At 43.9% G+C, this 22,218-nt stretch overlaps 1 protein-coding gene across 13 annotated transcripts in view; it reads right to left on the minus strand.

Annotated features, from left to right (window-relative positions):
- Positions 1-22,218, minus strand: part of NLRC5 (NLR family CARD domain containing 5) — an 81,155-nt gene that overhangs the window by 53,333 nt on the left and 5,604 nt on the right. For 9 of the 13 annotated variants that reach the window (XR_012000050.1, XM_072750180.1, XM_072750182.1 and 6 more), the window contains exons 2-4: positions 6,316-6,433; positions 2,816-3,122; positions 1,949-2,008 (exon numbers count right to left, since the gene is read on the minus strand). Coding sequence is in view for 12 of the 13 variants with exons in the window: in XM_072750180.1 (XP_072606281.1) it covers positions 1,949-2,008; positions 2,816-3,110 (355 nt within the window). In the remaining variant the exon portion in view is untranslated. Of the gene's footprint in view, positions 1-1,948; positions 2,009-2,815; positions 3,123-6,315; positions 6,434-7,618; positions 7,721-22,218 lie in introns of those variants that run through there. The other 4 variants (XM_072750175.1, XM_072750186.1, XM_072750181.1 and 1 more) reach the window with 2 other exon arrangements.

Consider the following 22,218-nt stretch of genomic DNA (forward strand, 5'->3'; position numbering starts at 1 on the left):
ACTACAAAACTGCAGTAATCAAAAACAGTGTGGCACTGGCATGAAGACAGACATATAGACCAATAGGAATAGAATAGAGAGCCCAGAAAGAAACCTTTACATATAGGGTCAAACAATTTTTAATAAGGGTGCCAAGTCCATTTAATGGGGAATGGACAATCTTCTCAAAAAATGGTACTGGGAAAACTGGATGTCCCCACACAAGAGAATGAAGTTGCACTCTTATCTAATATCACATAAAAAAAACTAATTCAAAATGGATCAAGGACTTAGATATAAGACCCCAACCTATAAAACTTTTAGAAGAAAACATGGCAAAAGCTTCAGAACATTGGATTTGGTAATTATTTCTTGGATATGGCACCAAGGCACAGGTACACAAGAAAAAACAGACAAAATGGGCTTCATGAAAGTGAAAAACATTTTATGCATCAAAAGACACTATCTAGGAGTAAAAAAGAAAACCTAAAGAATGAGAGATATCTGCAAAACATATATCTGAAGAGGGGTTAATATCTAGAATATGTAGAGAACCCCTAAACTTAACAACAGCAAAAAAAAAGATGATTTGAAAAATGGACAAAGAACTTAAAGAGACATATCTCCAAAGAAGGCATAAGAATATCCAATGAGTACATGAAATGTGCTCAGCACCACCAATCATTGGGGAAACACAAATCAAAATTAGAGTGAGACCAATATCACCACACACCCATCACGATAGCTACTATTAAAAAAAGCAAACAGAAAACAAGTGTTGGTGAAGATGTGGAGAGTTTGCAACCCTCATGTGCTGTTGGTCGGAATGTAAAATGGCATTGCAGATGTGAAAACAGTATGGAAGTGCCTCAAGAAATTAAAGATCAAATTACCAAATGACCCTGAATTCCAAAGATATACTCAAAAGGAACTGAAAGCAGGATTTTGAAGAAATATTTGTTCACTGATGGTCACGGCAGCATTATTCATGATAGCTACACTGTGGAAGCAATCCAAGTATTTATCCGTGGGTGGATGGATAAGCCAAGGGTGGTGTACACAGATAATGAATGTTCATCAGCCTTCAAAAGGAAGGAAATTCTGGAGGTACCTGAAGGACATGATGCTGAGTGAAATGAGCCAGTCACAAAATGATTCCACTTATAGACGGTACTGAAATTAGTCAGAATCATAAAGAAAGAAAGAAAGTAAAATGCTGGTTCCCAGGAGCTCAGGGAGAGGAGACTGGGGAGTTACTGTTTAATCGGGACAGAGTTTCAGTTTTCCAAGACAGAAAGGGTTCTGGAGACGGATAGTGGTGACGGCCACACAAAAAGAGTGGATTTAATACCACTGAACCGTATACTTAAAAACAGTGAAGACAGAAGTTCCATGGTATGTGTATTTTGCCACAAGAAAAAGAAAAAGAAACAGAGATTCGGAGAATAGAGTGTGGCCTGTGAATCAAGAAGGTGGTCACCATTTGATCACTGACCTCTCGTTGTTCCTTCAGAAAATCAGTAAGAGGTGGCCAGGGTGTGGATGGCAGTTTGTGGGTCAGTATTGGACCCCAGAGCACCTGAATGATGAGGGGCTTGAGTCAGTGGGTTTGGGGGATGAGGCCTGGGGCCTGGGGACAGGGTGAGAACCCGCTTCCTCTAGTGCAAGAAGACAGGATCCTGGCATTGCCCAAGGGCTGACAACTTCCCACTCTCTCAGGAAGCTCCAGCTCTGACCTCTGGGAACAGGTATCAGGGCAGGCCAAAGCCTTTAGGTGTTCAGAGGGGGAGGAGGTGTGGCTAGGAGCCATGGGGTGGGAGGCAGGGAAATGTGCAGATGTGCTTGGGGATGAGGAGGCTGGTTGAAGGGGGATGACTGTGCCTAGCCACCATCAGCCTCCTCCCAGCTCAACGCGGGGACTGAGTGTGCCCACCTCCCACACCTCCTCATTCACAACCCCGGGCCTCACCGTGGTGGAGCTGAGAGGCAGGTTGGCTTTCTTCACCAGCCCCCAGCTGGCTGGGGAACCCTGAAAGAGAGGGGGGAATGTAGCATGCTATGGGGATGTGGCAGGCTGCCCTGGGACCAGCTCTGGCCCGGTGTCTGGCTCAGGCCTCATCCAACAGGGTGGGTCCTCAGCAGGGAGAGAAATAAGGTTGACATTCAGCAGTCTGTGGAAGGCACAACGGGGGAAAGCAGTCGTGGGCAGAAATGTGCACGTATATGCAGGTCTGTGTGTGCATATGTCTGCATGGGCATGTGTGTTTATGCACATGCATGTGTGATTATACACACAAACGTGCACTGTGAACACCCTGCACTTCCTATACTCAGCCTTGTGCTAGAGCTTTTGAGTGGGTTCTCACTTCCTCTCCAAGAACACCGTTGCCCCTCACTGTTCTGCTTCCCCACGATGCTGTGTAAGCAGAAGGTGCCAAGAAACATCTGTGGAACTGAACAGAGTTCAAGGCACGTGCCCATCCCCAGAGGCTGGAGGGCTCTCCCCATGGCTGCTCCTGATCTTGCTGCAAAAAGAAACTTCTTAAGCATTGTGGGCTATTTGGAATTTCTTGGCAGAAAGGAGTCACTGGTCCTTTTTCTCCTTGTACCCAGCTTTTCCAGGCAACTAGAGTGAGGCAAGGTGGAAGAAGGGGTCTTCTGGGTCCCCAGACATTTTGGTGACAGAATTTATTGTGAAAAGGGCTCAGAAACAAAGAATTTGTTTGGCTTGACCATGTCATCTTTGTGTGACTCAGGTGGGTCCCAGCCTGGGCCTCCCTGGCCCCCCATGATGGGGGGTGGCCGGCAGCTCTGTGCCTCTCCTGCCTGCTCTTACCATCTCCATGGCCCCAAGTGCTCAGCAGTGGCACCTCCAGGTCCAGTGGCACATCGAGCTCCATGCACACACAGTGGATGAACGCCTGCCAAGTGGCCCGACCTTGGGTGTACAATCTTCTGAGCTGTAGGATGACCCTCTGTGTGGTGTCCTGGGCCTCGTCCCCAGAGCTCAGGTCCATCTTGGGGAGGAAGAACTTCACCTTGGCATTCAGCCATTCTGGGTCTTTGCTGAGCAGCCTCACGAGCCAGCTCCACAGGTTAGTGGTACCCAGCTGGAAGCTAACGTGGTCCATGAGGAGCTGGCCCTGCAGGGACAGAGTCGGCAAGTGAGCTGGGGAGCAGGCAAATTGGGTGACAAGTGAGGTGGATGGACAGGTGAGCAGGGGGACAACTCAACTGGGATGGAAGGCAAAAGGGATAGCCAAGAACCATCTCCCACATCTGGTGGGGGCAGGAGCTAGGCAGACAGGTGGCTTTTTCATGGAGTCTCAATGCCTGTGCCCAAGGATGGGTTCCAGAGAACAGCCTGCTCCTTTTATACTCCTTACTGCCCGCTTAGTTGTGCCTGAGTCCTGGCTCTGAAATGGTCCAGTTCATCCCCTGTGGATGGTCCCCTAAGGATGCTTTATTTTTTTCTCGTTTCCATGGACCTATTTGTGCTGCTCTCTGTCTAAGCTAAGCTCATGGCAGAGACAACTGGTTGTCGCTCCTACTTTGTTCTCCACTTCCGCTTTAGTATGAGAACCCCTGAATATTTCCTGGTCATCTGGAATAAAGTCTATTTCCCAGACTCCCTTGCAGTTAGAATAGGCCATCTTACTAAGTATTGGCCAATGGGATACAGACAGAAGTGCTGTATACCCTTTTTTGCTTCCTCCTGTTGGTTGGAATGTCAAGGTGATGGCTAAGCCTTGGGTAGCCTACTGGATCATGAGGTGGAAGCCAGTGCCAAAGAAGGCAGAGGGTAAGGCTTCCCACCTGTCCTGAACTTCTCTTACATAATAAGGAAATACATTTCTATTTAAAGCACTATTGTCAGAGCACCTGGGTGGCTCAGTCGGTTAGGTATCTGCCTTTGGGGTCCTGAGATCAAGCCCTGAGCAGGGAGCCTGCTTCTCACTCTCCTTCTGCCTGTCGCTTCCCCTGCTTTGTGCTCTCTCTGTGTCAAATGAATAGATAAAATATTTTTAAAAGATATTGAATTTATAAAACAAATAAACCACTTTTTTTTAAGGGCTTTTTGCTACTCATAGTGAAATCAAATCCTAACTAATACAAAACATCTCTCTCTCTCTGCAAACTCTCCTCTTCTAAACTGGCACTCTCAAACAACCTGCCGGTAGGAGTACCAATATAAGGCAAGGGACACTTACACAGCAAAGCTTTAAATCTTTTTTTTAAAAAAGATTTTATTTATTTATTCATAGAGACAGAGAGAGAGAGAGAGAGAGAGAGAGAGGCAGAGACACAGGCAGAGGGAGAAGCAGGCTCCATGCAGGGAGCCCGACGTGGGACTCAATCCCGGGTCTCCAGGATCACACCCCAGGCTGCAGGCGGCGCTAAACTGCTGTGCCACAGGGGCTGCCCCACAGCAAAGCTTTAAAAAAATTAAAAATTGATTCAGCAATTCAATTTCTAGCACTCTAGCCTTCAGAAATAATTATGTACATAAAGATTTTACTTACAAAGCTGTTCACTGCAAGATTATTTGTAATAGATAAAAGTTGGAAGCAACCTAAATGTCCAAAAATTGAGTATTTGTTAACTAATTGGTGGTCCATTACGTGGTGGAACATATGTAACATTTCCAAATATACTTTTGGTATTATTTCCTTACCAAGAGGAGCAAACACTTAGAAAGCACATACTATGGGCGAGACACTGTTCTAAGTGCTTTATGTATCTCATATAATCCTCACAACTGCAGAGACCCAGCTTCCAACTCTGAAAAGAGTGGGAGGCTTACCCAGGAGAGCAGCCTTACCAACTCTCAGAAGCTGGGGACAGAACTCTGTGTCCTGCAGTTCAGACTGTAGCTGCTCCCCTTGACTCCTGGCAAAGGCCTATTGGGCATGTGTCCTAGCCCCCTCTGGACATACTTTGGCAACTGGACTAATAGCCAAAGAGCTGTAGAATTCGTGAAACATGCTCACATGCATGGGGTAGGCAAGGATCACCATCCCACATGGATGGATGGGAAGACAGACGAAAGCCAAGGGTATACCCAAGGTCATATTAGAAGTCCATGGCAGAGCCAGGCTCAGAACTGAGATTTCTTGCCTGTTGGGGAGATAAATTTCCTAGACCTTGGAGCCCTGGATGGCACCAGACAAGGACTAAGTCTCTGGACTCTGTGTGATCTTGGTAAGAGAATGTGGTTACGGCCGAGGGCACAGCTTCTCTTCTGGGCTACAGTGTTCAAAGTCCATGATGTGGCCATAAAGAAATAAGCCAGAATGGCAAGCTGCCAGGTAGAAGCAAGGAGTGTCTAGGTGTATAATTCTGGGGAAGTCCCTCGCCCTCAAACCTGTCCTCCTGCTAGTTAGACACAATGCCTTGGTTTCTACTATTAGTGCTTAGTCTCCTTGGGGAAAGGCATCACGCTTTTTAAGGATAACCATCCGTGGGAGAAAAAGCACATTTACAGTATTCTTGGTCATTGAGGCTCCTACAGAAAGTAGCCTTGGAGACAGAGGATTATAGTAGAAAGATTCTCAGCCCCAAGTGCTGGATGGTCCCCTAAGGATGCAGCCCCAGAGTTAGGAGACTAGCATTCCTGATCAGCTCTGTACCTAATTCTCTGCAGTAGGCATTAGAGCTGTTCACAGATATTCTTTCTCCTTTTTCTAGGCCCTTGGTAGAAGAGCACTTCCCTACCCCCTTGAAGTCAGGTATGGCCATGAAACTTGCTTTGGTCAATGAAATACGCTAAAGATTGACTCATGTCATGTCTGTGAAGAAGTATTTTTTTTTTTTTTTTGTGAAGAAGTATTAAGAGCCAATGTATGATTCACAGTGCTTTCTTTTTCCTCTACCACAGGGATCAGCAGTATTGCGGAACTTGGCGGCTCCTGGCCGCAAGAGGATAATGTGGAACAGAGGTCCTAGTTGATTGACAGTAGACAAGAAGTAGGAGCAGAAGTAAGCTTTTGCTGTCCTAAGCCACGAGGACATTGGTGGTTGTTACTAAAGCATAAACTAGCTTATCCTAGCTGATATACTCATGCTCTGGCCTTGAGTAAGTCTACTGTCTAGCAGGGCTTCAGTTACACCATCTATAAAATGGGTAGACTGGATTCTGTCTCAAGGCCCCCCCTGATTTTCTGTGTCTGATGATTTTCACTCTCAAGCTGAATGGTGGCTAAAGGTAGACTTGTCATAGGAGGGGCAGCCCAGTGAGGTAAATCTGGATGGGAAGCAGTCTGGATAGGGAGAGGTAGGGGAGTGAGGGAATGGATTGGAGGGGAAGAGAGGAGGTAAAGGGTAGAGGACACCTACTTGGCCTCCTGGTTCATCATAGGTATTCTAGGGTGTCAGCAGAGATGGTCTCATGAGTACCTGAGCCATGTCCTGCGCTCTGAGCTGGATTTGCAGGTTGTTTCCATAGCACAGGCTCCTAAAGAGAGGAGACAGGGCACTCTTCTCAATATTCCAAGTCCCAAGAGGAACGCTGTATGGCAGGCACCAGCCCTTACCCCTCCTCTGGAGACACCTCTGAGGCATTCGACCCAGAACAGTCCCCTTGCCCTCATGCACAGCTCTTGTTCTTCCCCAACCACATCTCCTTTTGTCCCCTAACTGTGCACAGCCCAACCTTTTCTGATGTCACCTCCTGCCATATGTGGCCCAGAGGAAGCCCTTCTTCTTCCTCCAACTCAGACATTCACCTTCCAGTGATTTGTGGCATCAGAGTATGCCCATCGAATCCAGCAGACTTTTGACAATTCATTCAGATGATAATGGAATAATCCTCATCACTGATGCTAACTTCCTTTCCCAGTAAAACTCTCAAAAGGATAAGATTTGCTATCTTCTATTACATTTGAAGAATTTTTGAGGCAGTCAAGAATAAACATTTTTTAAAGGATTTTATTTATTTGAGAAAGACAGCATGAGAGAGAGAGAAAGAGAGAGAGCAAGAGCACACAAGCAGTGGCGGGGGAGGCGGATGAAGAGGGAGAAGCAAATTCCCCACTGAGCAGGGAGACTGACACAGGACTCGATCCCAGGATCCTGAGATCATGACTTGAGCCAAGGGCAGATGCTTAACTGACTGAGCACCTAGGCACCCCAAGAATTAACATTCTCCTTAATGAGAAATCCCAGAGGCATTAATCACTGCTTCGTCAAGAACACAATGAAATGACACCCTGGCACACATGCCTAACAGAGATGTTGTCCAACAATACAGAATGGACCAGAAGAAAAGTGGCTGGAAAGTACGTGGAAGAAAGGAAGAAAGGAAGAATGGCAAAAGATCAGCATGTGCACTGACTGTGTATCTATGAAGGGAGAGCTTTAACTGTGAAGTTCCAGGGATTTCAATAAATCTATGTGAATAGGGCGCCTTCAACACAGCAGAGGCTAAGTACTGTCATTAGAAAGAGGAAAAGACAGGTTTGTGACCCCCCCCCCCCCGCCCGCCACCTCCGTCTATACGTGGACGCGTACAGTCTTAAATGTGACTGTATTTGGAGATGGGACCTTTGGTGTCTGAGTCATGAGGATGGAGCCCTCATGAGGATTCAGGAATCTTACAAGAAGAGGCAGGGAGAGAGCCTGCTTCCTCTCTGCTCCCTACCTCATGAGGATACAAGGAGACGCTGGCCATTTCCAAAGGTAGGGTGTGCTCGCCAGCCTGGATCTGCTGGCATTTTGGTCTGGGGACTTCCTGTCTCTGGAACTGTGAGAAGTAAATGCATATTGTGTAAGCCACAAGGACAGACAGTACAAGTGTCTTATAGGCCTTAAATATTTCATAATAAACATTTTAAGTTAGAATGAGATCAAAACGAGAAAGTGAAGACAATTATATCACGGACTATTTGTTGGGAGAGGCAGGCAGTAATGGAGAGGCTTCCAAACATCATAAGGCATCTTATTAAAGTGCCTAACATAAAACTTTATGGAACAGTATTAAAAATAGAAAAAAAATCAGCCAAAGGAATGGAATTGCTTTAAGCTACTTTAGCTTCACACTCATTTAAAACACACCAGTTAATCAATGGTATTAAAAGAAGACATTTGGGGATCCCTGGGTGGCACAGCGGTTTAGCGCCTGCCTGCCTTTGGCCCGGGGCACGATCCTGGAGACCCGGGATCGAATCCCACGTCGGGCTCCCGGTGCATGGAGCCTGCTTCTCCCTCTGCCTGTGTCTCTGCCTCTCTCTCTCTCTCTCTCTATCATAAATAAATAAAAATTAAAAAAAATAAAAATAAAAGAAGACATATGGAAAAATACGTAGTATTAACACACATGGTAATACAAGTGTTTTAAATTTAAGAAATTATTTCTCAATTAAGTAACTGAATGAAAATGTTCTGTATGGAAACTAGGTGCCATCTCACATCCCCACCAAATGGCCATAATGAAGGAAAAAGCAGTCCAAATGTCGATGAGGACGAGGAGAAATGGGAACTTTATATACTGCTGGTGCAGATGTGAAATAGAGTGGTCCCTTTGGAAAACAGGGTGGCAGGTCTTTAAAACGTTAACCACAGAGTTACCACATAACCCAGCAATTCTACTCCCAGACCTCTCTCCAAGTGAAATAAAAATAGACATCACACAAAAACACGTACACAAATGTTTGTTTATCCACAATAGCCCAACAGTGAAAGCAATGCAAATATCCAAAAGCTTGTGAATGGAGAAGCAAACTATACTCTGTTTATACAGTGTGATATTATTCAGCAATAAAAAGGAGCAAAGTACAGATACACACTGCAGCAAGGATGAATCATAAAAATGTTATACCAAGCATAAAAGCTCCCAAGTTTATCATTAAGTAAATTCTTTGTGTGTGTGTGTGTGTGTGTGTGTGTGTATTTGCATACACAGAGACCAGCTCTAAGGCTATAAAACAGTGACAGGATTTTGTCCAGGGAGGGGGTACGGAGGACTCAGGCAAAGAAGAACCCTCTACGCTACACTCTTTTGGACCAGTTTTACATTTAAACTTTTTAATAGGCACATTTTTATCTAAAAAAAAAAAAAACGTAAAGACATCTGCATTAAAAATTAGATGGGGCACCTGGGTGGCTCAGTTAAGCATCCGACTCTTGATTTCAGCTCAGGTCATGATCTCAGGGTTGTGGGACTGAACCCCACACTGGACTCCGTGCTCAGCAGAGTCTGCCTGAGATTCTCTCTCTCCTTCTGCCTCCCCACAGTGTGTGCTCTTGTTCTTTCTCCCTCTCTCTCAAAAGAAAAATAAAAAGAATGCTCAAACATTAGTAGAGCACACAGTTGCAGATGATATTTTCCTGAACTTAGAAATCTGGTATCTTCACATTTAATTTAGTTTAGTTTGCTTTGTCTTTTTCTCCTTATTAGATTGGCCAGCAGCTGCTGTCTCTTATGTTTAAAAAGACAAAATGAGGGCACCTGGGTGGCTCAGCGGTTGAGCATCTGCCTTTGGCTTAGGTCATGATCCTGGGGTCTTAGGATCAAATCCCGCATCAGGATCCCCATAGGGAGCCTGCTTCTCCCCCTGCCTATGTCTCTGTGTCTCTCATGAATAATAAATAAACATCATTTTTTTTTAAAAAAAGACAAAATGAAATTTTAATTTCTCTTTATTCTGTGGATTTTCTCTTTTTTAAGTTATATATATATATACACACATATATATAAATATTATATATATATATAATATATATATATCCTGACTTCTCTTCCCTGATTTACTGAGACTGTTACTCATTAAGCTTATAAGTTAGTCGATTGCTTAAGTCATTTCTAGTCTTTCCATTCTAAAAAATAATAAGAGAAGCCACTTTGGCCAATTTCCATAAGTTTATGTCAAGTTTATGTCAAATTTACATTACATTGTTAGTAGATTATAATGTTGAACCGAGTCATTTAATGGAGGGGTAAGTTATTCTTTAAATCCTTGCCATTAATTTTTTTGTTTTACTCTATTACACAAAGAAATAGTCCCATGCAGTTTCTGCTTTGGGGAAATATGTTGAAATTTTCCTTTTTTGCTTGACATATGACAAATTTTAAAATATTCCATGACATTTGTAAAGTTCTTTTTCAATAAATACGGATTTCGATCCCCCAAATTATGTCAAAATAAAGTCTAGATGGGGCCAATATTTAAATGCAGAAAGTTAAACTGTAGAAGTACTAGAAGACTAAGTGTTCAACTTACAATTCAGGAAGCTGTGTGTTGAATTTTCTGCATTTTTCTATGTTATAATTTCACAACAAAGCAGTTAAAATTTTTTAAGTGTTGGAAGAAAACATGGGAAAAAGTTTTAAAAATAATTTCAGAGTGGAGAGGGTATAGCTGAGCATGACACAAAACTCAGAAATCATAAAAGAAAAAGGGAATGAAATTGATCAGCTATAAATTAGAACTTTGATACTGCCAAAGAGTACGACGAATAAAGTGAAAAGAGAAATGGCAAACTGGAAAGAATATCTGCCTTTTCTGTGATACAAAAGGACACGAATGTTTTTAATATACCAAGAATTACTACAAATCAATAAGAAAAGTAGACAAAAGAACAGTTGACAAAGAACAGAACTGTTTACAGACAAGGAAATAAGAATGGTTCTGAAGTGTACATGAAAAGATGCTCAACTTCACAGGAAGTGAAAGAAATACACATTAAAATTAAAAGATGGGGTCATTAAGCCCGTTCACGTTCAGAGTTACTATTGAAAGATACGAGTTTAGTGTCATCATGATATCTATTCAGTCCTTGTTTTTGTGGATTGTTCCACTGGACTTCTTCTTAAAGGGGAATTGTAAGAGTCCCCCTTAAAATTTCTTGCAGAGCTGGTTTGGAGGTCACATATTCTTTCAGTTCCTACCTGTCTTGGAAGCTCTTTATCTCTCCTTCCATTTTGAATGAGAGCCTTGCTGGATAAAGTATTCTTGGTTGCATGTTCTTCTCATTTAGGACCCTGAATATATCTTGCCAGCCCTTTCTGCCAGGTCTCTGTGGAGAGGTCTGCCGTTACCCTAATACTCCTCCCCATAAAAGTCAGGGATTTCTTGTCTCTTGCTGTTTTAAGGATCTTCTCTTTATCTTTGGAATTTGCAAGCTTAACTATTAGATGTCGAGGTGTTGAGCGGTTTTTATTGATTTTAGGGGGGGATCTCTCTATTTCCTGGATCTGAATGCCTGTTTCCCTTCCCAGATTAGGAAAGTTTTCAGCTATGATTTGTTCAAATACATATTCTGGCCCTTTGTCCCTTTCGGCGCCCTCGGGAACCCCAATTAAACATAGGTTTTTCTTCCTCAGGCTGTCGTTTATTTCCCTTAATCTATCCTCATGGTCTTTTGTTTGTCTCTTTTTTCCTCAGTTTCCCTCTTTGCCATCAACTTGTCTTCTATGTCACTCACTCGTTCTTCCACCTTGTTAACCCTCATCGTTAGGACTTCTAGTTTGGATTGCATCTCATTCAACCCCAAAGATTCAGATGCAATGAAACGCCGGGACACCTGCACCCCGATGTTTCTAGCAGCAATGTCCACAATAGCCAAACTGTGGAAGGAGCCTCAGTGTCCATCGAAAGATGAATGGATAAAGAAGATGTGGTTTATGTATACAATGGAATATTACTCAGCCATTAGAAATGACAAATACCCACCATTTGCTTCAACGTGGATGGAACTGGAGGGTATTATGCTGAGTGAAGTAAGTCAATCAGAGAAGGACAAACAGTGTATGTTCTCATTCATTTGGGGAATATAAATAATAGTGAAAGGGAATATAAGGGAAGGGAGAAGAAATGTGTGGGAAATATCAGGAAGGGAGACAGAACATAAAGACTCCTAACTCTGGGAAATGAACTAGGGGTGGTGGAAGGGGAGGAGGGCGGGGGGTGGGGGTGAATGGGTGACGGGCACTGAGGGGGGCACTTGACGGGATGAGCACTGGGTGTTATTCTGTATGTTGGTAAATTGAACACCAATAAAAAATAAATTTATTATTAAAAAAATAAAATTAAAAGAGATTATATGGTTTTTCAGCTCTTAGATTGTCAAGGAAATGATATAGCTGGCAAAGTTATGCATTAACAGGCATTTCGATGCATCACTAGTGAGAGTATATGGCAATAAAACTTTATCTATAAAAACTGCAAATGCCACATAACCACACTTTGCAATTCCATGCTCATGTATTTATTAATAATGTGCAAAATAACATACATTCAGGAATACTTAATGTGGCCCTGTTTATGGCAGTAAAAGACGGAAGAAACTAAATGACCACTGAAAAGGAACTGGTTGAATTATGGCATAGCCATACAACAGAATTCCCCTCAGCCATTAAAAAGGAAGATGCTGAGCGATGTGGGTTGATACAGTATGGCACTCATACCACATGTGTACATTCCCCTGGCCAGAGTTATTTCTAACACTCAGCCCTGGTCTGGCCTGGCCTGATTTCTGTGTAAACCTCCTATCAGTTTCCCACTGCCTCTCAGATAAAGTCAAACCATGTTAATACACCTGCCACAAAGAGATACACGTTCAGTGGCCAGGAAATGTTCCAAGGATGAATAAACAAATTGCCTTTCATCACCTGGTTGCTGGCCACCTCTTGGCCCTCTCATGCACCTGCCGCCCAGCCCTGGGACGCACACCTAGACCACAGTGGATGAGGGATGGGTGTACTGGCTGACTAGGGGGGGGGGGCGGGGAGCACGTGAGTGACAGCGAGCAACATCGATGTCTCTATGTGTGTACTCAAATCTACCAGGCAAGGTCGTTGGGAGATGAAGCAGGTAAAATCCCCGACATGGCATCTGGGCCACAAGAAAGGCTCTGAACATGTTAACTATTATTATAAATGGTGCTGCTGTTTGCTCTGTAACCTCAGCCCCCACCACAGGGTACAAGGAAGGAAGGGAGGGATGGTGGAGAGGACATGGTTTGAATCACAGACTTCTGATTGCTGTTCCTTTGGCTTCTTCCCTCTCCCTGACTTTCCCAGGCTTGGATTATGGGGGGAACCCCCCAGGAGGCTTGGTGAACCTGTCTTGTTGTCCATTGGCTCACTGGGGCTTGTCTCCTCATCTCTACTGGAGGGGCCCCACCTGCCTTTCCTGTGCTCGGGGGCTGGAGGCGAGAGGGGAGGGGAGGGTCAGGCTGATGGAAGCCCCATCCCTATGGCACTGGCAGGCCTGGGTTCTGCCCCTGGCTCCTGGGCCGGGGTGGGAGAAGAGGGGACAAGAAGGGAGCAGCTGAGGATGGCCAATGGGGAGAGAGGGGCAGAGGTAGAAAGGGCTCGAGTCTAACCTCAGAACCAGAAAGGCTGGTTGGTGGGGCCAAACAGAAATGTCCCACAGGGGACACCTGGGTGGCTCAGTGATTGAGCATCTGCCTTCGGCTCAGGGAGTGATCCTGGGGTCCTGGGATGAGTCCTGCATCAGGCTCCCCGCAGGGATCCTGCCTCTCCCTCTGCCTATGTGTCTCTCTCTCTCTGTGTATCTCTCATGAATAAATAAATAAAATCTTACAAAAAAAGAAATATCCCATAAAACAGAAAGTGCCACTAAAGTTGGCTTCTCGGGACTGAGTGGACAGTCAGGCTTGTGGACTCTGGGGAAAAGCAGATCCACAGAAGCCATAAGTCCTCTCAGAATGCCCCATGCCAAGCCCTACCGGGGGTGATGACAGCGACCTGGGGTCTGTGCCCTCCCCCAGGGCTGGCCAGCTTCCATCCAAGGCTTCAGGGGAATGCGGTTCTGGAAAAGACCTGGCTGCACGGTCCATGCCAGGCCCATTTTATAGATGGGGGGGGGGGGCAAGAGGCCCTGAGAGGGCTAAGACCCTGCTGGCACATACAACAAATAAGAAGCAAAGGCAGGGCCAGACTGACTGGGTGGGCTCTTTCTGGAAGATGCAGCCCCACCCCAGGGATGGCCCTCCTTTCAAGCACACCACTTCAGAAAGATGTTAGCAGCCACTTCCTCCCTCACCCACAAAAGCTGGTGGAGCAGGTGAGAGGGGTCCTTAACACAGCCCATTTCCGCAGGTTGGGGGGTAGGGGGGGTGACGATGTGGGTTGCCTGTTCCTTGGGAAGCCATCATCTTCATTGTCATCACAATGGCAGGGTCCTCCAGGACTTATACTTCATCAGGGCTTTACTAATGCTGAAACTGAGGCTCCCAGCAGTGAAGGGATTTGCCTGGTCACTGCTAGAGAGCCCCAGAACTGGGAGTTGAACAAACATCTCTAGGCCCTGCGGCCCTCTGAGGGATAGGGTGCATAGTGAGGGGCGGAGAGGGATCCAGAGAGGGAGGCGCAGCCCAGTCTGGGGCTCAGGTCCAAGCAGTCCTATCCCACATCCAAGAGGTCTCCCTCTTTCTCATTGCAAACTGTGGGATCTGGGTCCCAGCCTACATCACTGGTTTTAAGTCACCTCTTTCACCCCCACCCCCACCTTCTTGCTCAAAAGGCTTGGTCTTTCCACCAAAGGACCCCCCAGGGTTTCCAGATGCACCCTATGGGACCAGGGTGCTCTAGAGCCAGCAGGTGACCAGGTAGTGGCCTTGCCTCTCCTGCTCAGCCCTGGTGGTTTGGGCCCAGCTCCCACACGAAGTGGCTGGTGAGGCCTCCATGAGAAGGCTTTCACCTGACACATTCCTGGGTCTCCAGAGCATTCTCCCAGGATCTTCCAGGCCGGGTCTGGGGTTCCCAAACTTGTTTGCACATTGGAATGATCTGGTGGGGGGGGGGTGGCTTTCAAAAATTCCAACGAGCTGCATCCTGAACCAATCATAGCAACATCTCTAGGGGTGGAACGCAGCCTCTGGAAGTTCCTCAGGTGATTCTCCCATGCTGACAAGCTTGGGAACTAATGTTCTAGGCATAACAACACCCAGCTCCCCATTCCCAGCTGGAGGAGACTGGTTCTGTGTTCCCTCACCCTTGGCACCCTCCTTCTCTAGCAAACCAGAGGCAAGTGATTCTTGCCCTCTGAAAGGCTGGGGGACAGGAAAGGCACCAAGATGGCCTTATTTAGATGAAGCCCTGTGGGTGTCTCCCAATGACTAACACTTCCGCCTCTGGCCTGTTCCTTGGCACCTTGCACCCCAGCTCTGTGGCTCTACAGGATGCTCTCATACAGGCCCAGGCTCAGCACAGCTACACCCAACTGGAAACAAAGCCAAGTCTGGAAATCCCCTCTTTATCACCAACCATGCAGTTGGTGAGGATCCCGGAGGAATATGGTTTTGGAGTCCTAGGGGACAAAGTTAGGCAGAGGAGGGAAAACACCATATAATCTCACTTCCATGTGGAATCTAAAAAACCAAACCAAACCAACCAACCAACCAACCAACCAACCACCCTAACAAACAAAAAATACAGGGAACCGATTAGTGGTTGCCAAGGCATGCTAAGTGGAGGGTGAGAGAGATGTGTGAAATGGGTCAAAAGATATAAATTTCCAGTTATAAAATAAATATATCATGGAGATGTAATACACAGCTGGGTGACCATAGTTAATAATACTCTATTGCAGGGGCACCTGGCTGGCTCGGTCGGTAGAGCGTGCAATTCTTGATCTCCGGGTTGTAAGTTCAAGCCCCATGCTAGGTGTAGAGATTACTTAAAAATTTTTTTTATATCTTTAAAAAATAATATTCTCTTGCACATTTGAAGATTGTTAAAAAATAGATCTTAAAAGTCCTCAACACTAGAAAAAAAATTTTATAACTATGTATGGTGACAGATGTTAACTAGATTTATTGTGGAGATCACTTTGCAATGCATATAAAGATTAAACTGTTATGTCATACACCTGAAAACTAATATAATGTCACATGTTAATTATGTCTCAGTGAAAAATGGAATTTTCTTTTTTTTAAAGAGAGAGAGAGTGGGCATGGGGCAGGGGGCAGAAGGACAGAGAGAGAGAGAGAATCTTAAGCAGGCTTCATACCCAGAACAGAGCCCGACATGGGGCTCAATCTCACAACCCTGAGATCATGACATGAGCTGAAATCAAGAATTGGACATCTAATCAACTGAGCCACCCAGGCTCCCCAAAAATGAAAAACTTTTTAAATAAATAAATAAGACCTGTGCTGAATTCAGAGACTTTTTCCTAATTGAAGCACAATACTACCTTCAACAAATAATTTTCTTTCCAAAGGAAATTACCATCTCCACAGAGCTTTATTATTTTTCTGCTTACAAAATATATAATCAGTCATTTGAAAAGTTCTAAACATAGCAGAAATATAGAACTTGAAGTTTATATCTCATGATTTTATCCTTTAGGGAGAGGTACACAATTTCTAAGATGTTTTATCCACACTTGAGGACATTTTTGCCTGATCTGAGAATCAGAGTACCAATTCCTTGAAATTTTTCTAAAAGACATCTCGCATTTAACTTTGTTTTCTAAAGTAGTGTTCACCATGAACAGAAGATAACCCTCCAAAAAAAAGAAAAAACCAAACAAAGTAAACAAAATAACACTGTTGAAACAGAACCCAATGTCACTGCCTGCCCACAGCTCTGACCCGGGGCCTGGCCTCCAGTTGCTGAAAAGGAGACCAAAAAGTGTGTGAAGCATTAATTAAGCACCAACTGACACTTTCTCCTTGACTAATGTGGAAGGATTAAAGAGAAAGAAAAGAAGATAACGTTCTCACTTTATGATTCAATTTACATGAAGGCCCTAACTGTACATCTCCTACAACCATCTTGTTGACTTCTATTGGATAAATCTCTGTTTGGGAGAACATTAGCCCATTCATTTCAAGAAGGGGATTCTGAGACCCAGAAATGCACAGGACACCTTCAAGAACTCAGGGAAAAGTCTACCATGAAGACACATAAGTCAGCAAGCTATTTCTCTCTACAACCAGATGCCACAACAAGATCTGAATGCCTCAGAATCCCAGCTCCCCACGGTTTGAATGGTCCCTCCACTTTGCCATGAGGGGCAGAAAGAACCACCAAGGCAAGAGGCTGATGGGGGTTTGGAGTTTGGTGATGGTATAGGCTCCATCCATTTACCATGGAGATGGTTGCTGGGGGCATGATGCAACTTCCCAGATGCCTGCAGCCTCTGCATCTGCACAGTATTGTAGGAGAGAAATTTAGAAATGTGGTCTCAAATACTTTAAAAAAAATAAAACTTGAGGAGAGGATTCTGGGAAGATGGCAGAGTAGGAAGCAGTACTTTGTCTCTTCCACTGAGACGACTGCATAGGTACAATCTGTCTAATAGAACTGTTCTGGAACTCTGGAGCCTTTGAATGCTTGCTACTTCCAACAGAATGCCTGGGTGGTAAATTGTGGTTATTTTTGGTCATTTCCAGCTCTAAGCCCAGTAGCAGCTATCCATACCCCAGACCTAGCCACATGGGAGACCACTGTGCACATGTTCCTGGGGGGGCATGCACACAGCTTACAAGAAATGGGGTGAGTAAAAAGGACCTTGTTTTCCAAATATTGGAGATTTGTGCTCTATTTGCTGATTATTGCTTCTGATCACAGAGGTGCAAAAAGAAAAGGCAAGCAGTTGTTGTTGCTGTATTTCCCCTCATTGCTGCAAGACCCTCTCCAGTTAAACAGTCAGGAGATTAAAAGGGCCAGACCCCATGGTTCCCACCATTATTCTTCCCTTTTCCCCTTTCTGGAGCTAGACATTAAAGACTAGGACATTCAAAAACAACTATATATAAGGAGAAAGTTAGAAAGTGACCACATATGCCCAAGGAAAACTCAGAAAAGATACAGAAAGGCATTAAGTTTACACCTCAGACTGATCCTTGGCACAGACAGTCCACAGCAATGGAAAAACCAAAGCAATAACAAAAACCCAGCAAACTGTGGGGAAAGAGAGAGTCTTATTTCCAGAGTTATCACATTATTATATTCAAATGTCCAATGTTCAACAACAATAACAACAAAACCACAAAGCATATGAAGAACAGGAAAGTATGACTCATTCAATATGTTCATTCATTCAAAAACCAACAGAATTGCCCTGAGACTTAGTGGCAGACCTTTCAGACAATGACTTTAAAACAACTGTCTTAAAGAGGCACCAGCCTGGCTCAGTCAATACAGCATGCAAGTCTTGATCTCAGGGCTATGGGTTTTATCCTCACACTGGGTGCAGAGACTGCTTAAAAAATAATTTTTAAAAAAACTGTCTTAAATGCTCAACGAACTAAAGAAAGAGAAGGTGAGGGGCACCTGGGTGGCTCAGTGGTTGAGCATCTGGCTTTGGCTCAGAGCGTGATCCCAGGGTCCTGGGATTAAGTCCTGAATCGGGCTCCCTGCAGGGAGCCCCCTTCTCCCTCTGCCTATATCTCTGCCTCTCTCTGGGTCTCTCATGAATAAATAAATAAAATCTTTAAAAAAAAATTTTTGTAGCTAAATGTTTACATTTTTAAAAAATTTCCTTTTGTGTATATTCTATAGCTATGTTCTTTGTGGTTACCATGGGGATTACATTTAACATCCTAAAGGTAAGAAAAAGAAATATAATGCATTTAAATCAGAAAGAAGTAAAATTATCTGTCTGCAGATGGTATATATACAATACTCTTATACGCAGAAGATCCTAAACTCTACAGAAAAACTGTTAGAACTAATACATCAATTTGGCAAAGTCACAATATACAAAGCTGACACACAAAAATCAGTTGCATTTCTATACACAAACAATGTCAAATCTAAAAGGGAAATTACAAAAAGAATTCCATGCACAATAGCATCAAAAAGAATAAAATACTTAACAATTAACCACGGAGGTGAAAAATGTGTACACTGAAAACTACAAAACATTGCCACAAGAAATCAAAGGCATAAATAAATGGAAACACATTATAGGTTCATTGACTGGAAGACTTAATACTGTTCAAATGTCAATATTATACAAAGTAATATACAGATTCAACACAATCCCCACGAAAATTCCAATGATGGGATTTTTTTGCAGAAACAGAAAATCCCACCCTAAAATTCATATGGAATCTCCAGAGACCCCAAATAGCCAAAATAATCCTGAAAAAGAACAAAACTGGAGAACCAATAGTTCCTGATTTCAAAACTTAAGATAAACTAAATCAAAACAGTGGTATTGGCAAAAAAAAACATAAAGCCAGTCGACTCTTGAACAAGATGGGTTTGAATTGTGAGTCCATTTTTAAATGAAAATTTTTCAAGAAATACAGTAAGTACTATAAATGTATTTTCTCTTCTTTATGATTTTCTTAACAAAATTTTCCCCCCTAATTTCCTTTATTGTAATGATACAGTATATAATACACATAACATGCAAAATATGTGTTAATCAATTTTTATTATTGGTAAGGCTTCTGGTCAATGGTCTGCTATCCGTAGGTAAGTATTAGGAGAGTCAAAAGTTATATATGGATTTTTGACAGTCTGAGGGTCAGCACTCCTAACCACCATGTTGTTCAAGGCTCAACCACATAGACCAATTAAAATAGAATAGAAAGCCCAGAAATAAATCCTTGCATATATGGCCAAATGGTTTTTGACAAAGTTGCCAAGACCATTCAATGGGGAACGGACAGTCTTTTCAATAAATGGTGCTGGGGAAACTGGCTGTCCACATGCAAAAGAATGAAGTTGGAACCTTCCGTTACACTACATACGAAATTTACTCAAAATGGATTGAGGACCTAAATATAAGACCCAAAATAGTAAGACTCTTAGGAGAAAACATAGGACAAAAGCTGAACCACAATGATTTGGCAATCAACACCTTACTCTTAGGAGAAAACATAGGACAAAAGCTGAACCACAATGATTTGGCAATCAACACCAATATATATACACACACAGAAATTGGACTCATGAAAATTCAAAAAAATTTTTGCATAAAAAGATGCTATCCACAGGGTAAAAAGGCAAGCCACAGAATGGGAGAAAATATTTGAAAAACATGTATTTGACAAGGAATTTATAATCAAAATATACAGAGAATGCTCACAGTTCAGTAACAAAACTAAATGCCTGCAACTGAATAACAAAAAGACTAACAACTCAATTCACAAATAGGCAAAGGACCTGAAGAGATATTTCTCCAAAGAAGATATACAAACGGCCAATCAGCACATGAAAGATGGTCAGCATCATCAATCCTTAGGGAAATGCAAATCAAAACTACAGTGAGAGGCTCCTGGGTGGCTCACTCCATTAAGCATCTGACTTCAGTTCAGGTAAGGATCTCAGGGTCTTGGGATCAAGCCATGTTAGGTTCCCTGCTTATGGGGGAGTCTGCTCTTCCTTCTCCCTTTGCCTCTGCCCCTCCTCCCACACGTGTGTGCATGCTCTCTCTCTCTTAAATAAATAAATGAAATCTAAAAAAAAAACAAAACTCTACGGGGCACCTGTGTGGCTCAGTGGTTGGGCATCTGCTTTCGACAAAGGGCACAATCCTGGGGTCCTGGGATCAAGTCCCGCATGGGATTCCCTGCAGGGAGCCTGCTTCTCCCTCTGCCTATGTCTCTGTCTCTGTGTGTGTGTCTCTCATGAATAAATAAATAAATAACTACAATTGAGATTGATACCACCTCATACTCATTAGGATGGCTACTATCAAAAACACAAAAAAACAGGAAACAACATATACTAGGGAAGATGTAGAGAAATTGGAACCGCTGCGCACTCTCGATGGGCATGTAAAATGGTACAGCTGCTGTGGAAAACAAGATGGTGATTTCTCAAAAAAATTAAAAATAGAATTACCATATGACTCAGCAATTTCACTTCTGAGCATATACCCAAAAGAACTGAAAGCAGAGGCTCAAAGAGATATTCGTATATCCATGTTCATAGCAGCACTATTTGCAATAACTAAAACATGGAAGCAGCCCAAGTGACCATCAGTGGAGGAATGGAGAAGCAAAATGTGTTCTCTTCATACGATGGAATATTATTCAGCCTTAAACAGGAAGGAAATCGTGTAATATACAACATGGCTAAATCTTGAGAATATTATGCTAGATGAATAAGACTGTCACAAAAAGACAAATCCTGTGTGACTACACTAATATGAGGTACATCGAGTAACAAATCCATAGAGACAAGAAGGTAGAATGGTCATGGCCAGGGGCTGGGGGGAGAGGGAATGGGGAATTATGGATAATGGGCATAGAGTTTTGGTTGTACAAAATGAGAAGAGTCCTGGGGATGGGCAGCGGCGATGGCTGCACAACAATGTGAACGTGCACAATACTATTGGATATTTTAGGTGGTTACAATAGTAAATTTTATGTTATGTGCACCTTAACTCCATAAAAATAAAGTCTATGTACTCCTGTAGAAGTCCATGTTGAGAACCCAGCCTAAGGAAACAATCCAGAATGTGAGCAAAGCTCTAGCTACCAGCAGGTTCATCACAGCACTGCTGTCAGCAGGGGCAGCCCTACCTTTCCTGATACAAACTGGCTCATCTGAAATGCCATGGCCTCTGGAAGGTTAGCCGTGCCCCCCGCCCCAGGTTCTGCCCAGGGCAGGGATGGGAGGCTGTAGTGACCAGGTCCCCTCTGGTGGAGGGGCTCCTGCTGCAGGTCCGGCCTTTTGATAAATTACATGCAAAAAATTCACTCGCAATAAGCGTTCAAGCACAGAACAGCTCTTCCTCTCTCACTTGCTCCTTCCTTTTTTTCTCCCCGCTCCTTCTCTCTCTCTCTCTTTTTTTTTTTTTTTATTGCCATTGCCTCTGCCCTGTTCCCTCTTCCTCCAGACATCATCATGGTACGTGGCCCCCCGCCTCACACCTCTCAATTGTCCCTGTATCCCTTATGGGAAGGCCATGCCTGGCCTCTCCAAACACAACCATTTCTGCACCCAGGGTGTGCCTACCGCCCCCCCCCCCCCCGAACATACCTTATCTTTCTTCACTGCAGTCATATCTCTGTGTACCTGTTTATTCTCTGTTCCTGTTGGCACATCAGTGAGGCTTTCTCATGTTCTCAGCTATAACCCAGTGCCCAGCGCAGGACCTGACATGTTCTAGAAACTCAGCACATGTGTGCTGAGTGGGTTAACGATTACTGGGTGGAGCCAGGTGGGAAACTGTGCTATCAGTACCTACCTTGTGGAGTAAGGGGCATCATTCCCCCAAAAATGCCCTTTGGTCATTCTACCTCCAAGAAGTTTCTGGGGGGGTGGTCTCCTCCCTGGGATGTCTAGCCTCTCTCCACCTTCTC

Source organism: Vulpes vulpes, chromosome 2 (genome assembly GCF_048418805.1).
Source record: "Vulpes vulpes isolate BD-2025 chromosome 2, VulVul3, whole genome shotgun sequence".
NCBI lineage: Eukaryota > Metazoa > Chordata > Mammalia > Carnivora > Canidae > Vulpes > Vulpes vulpes.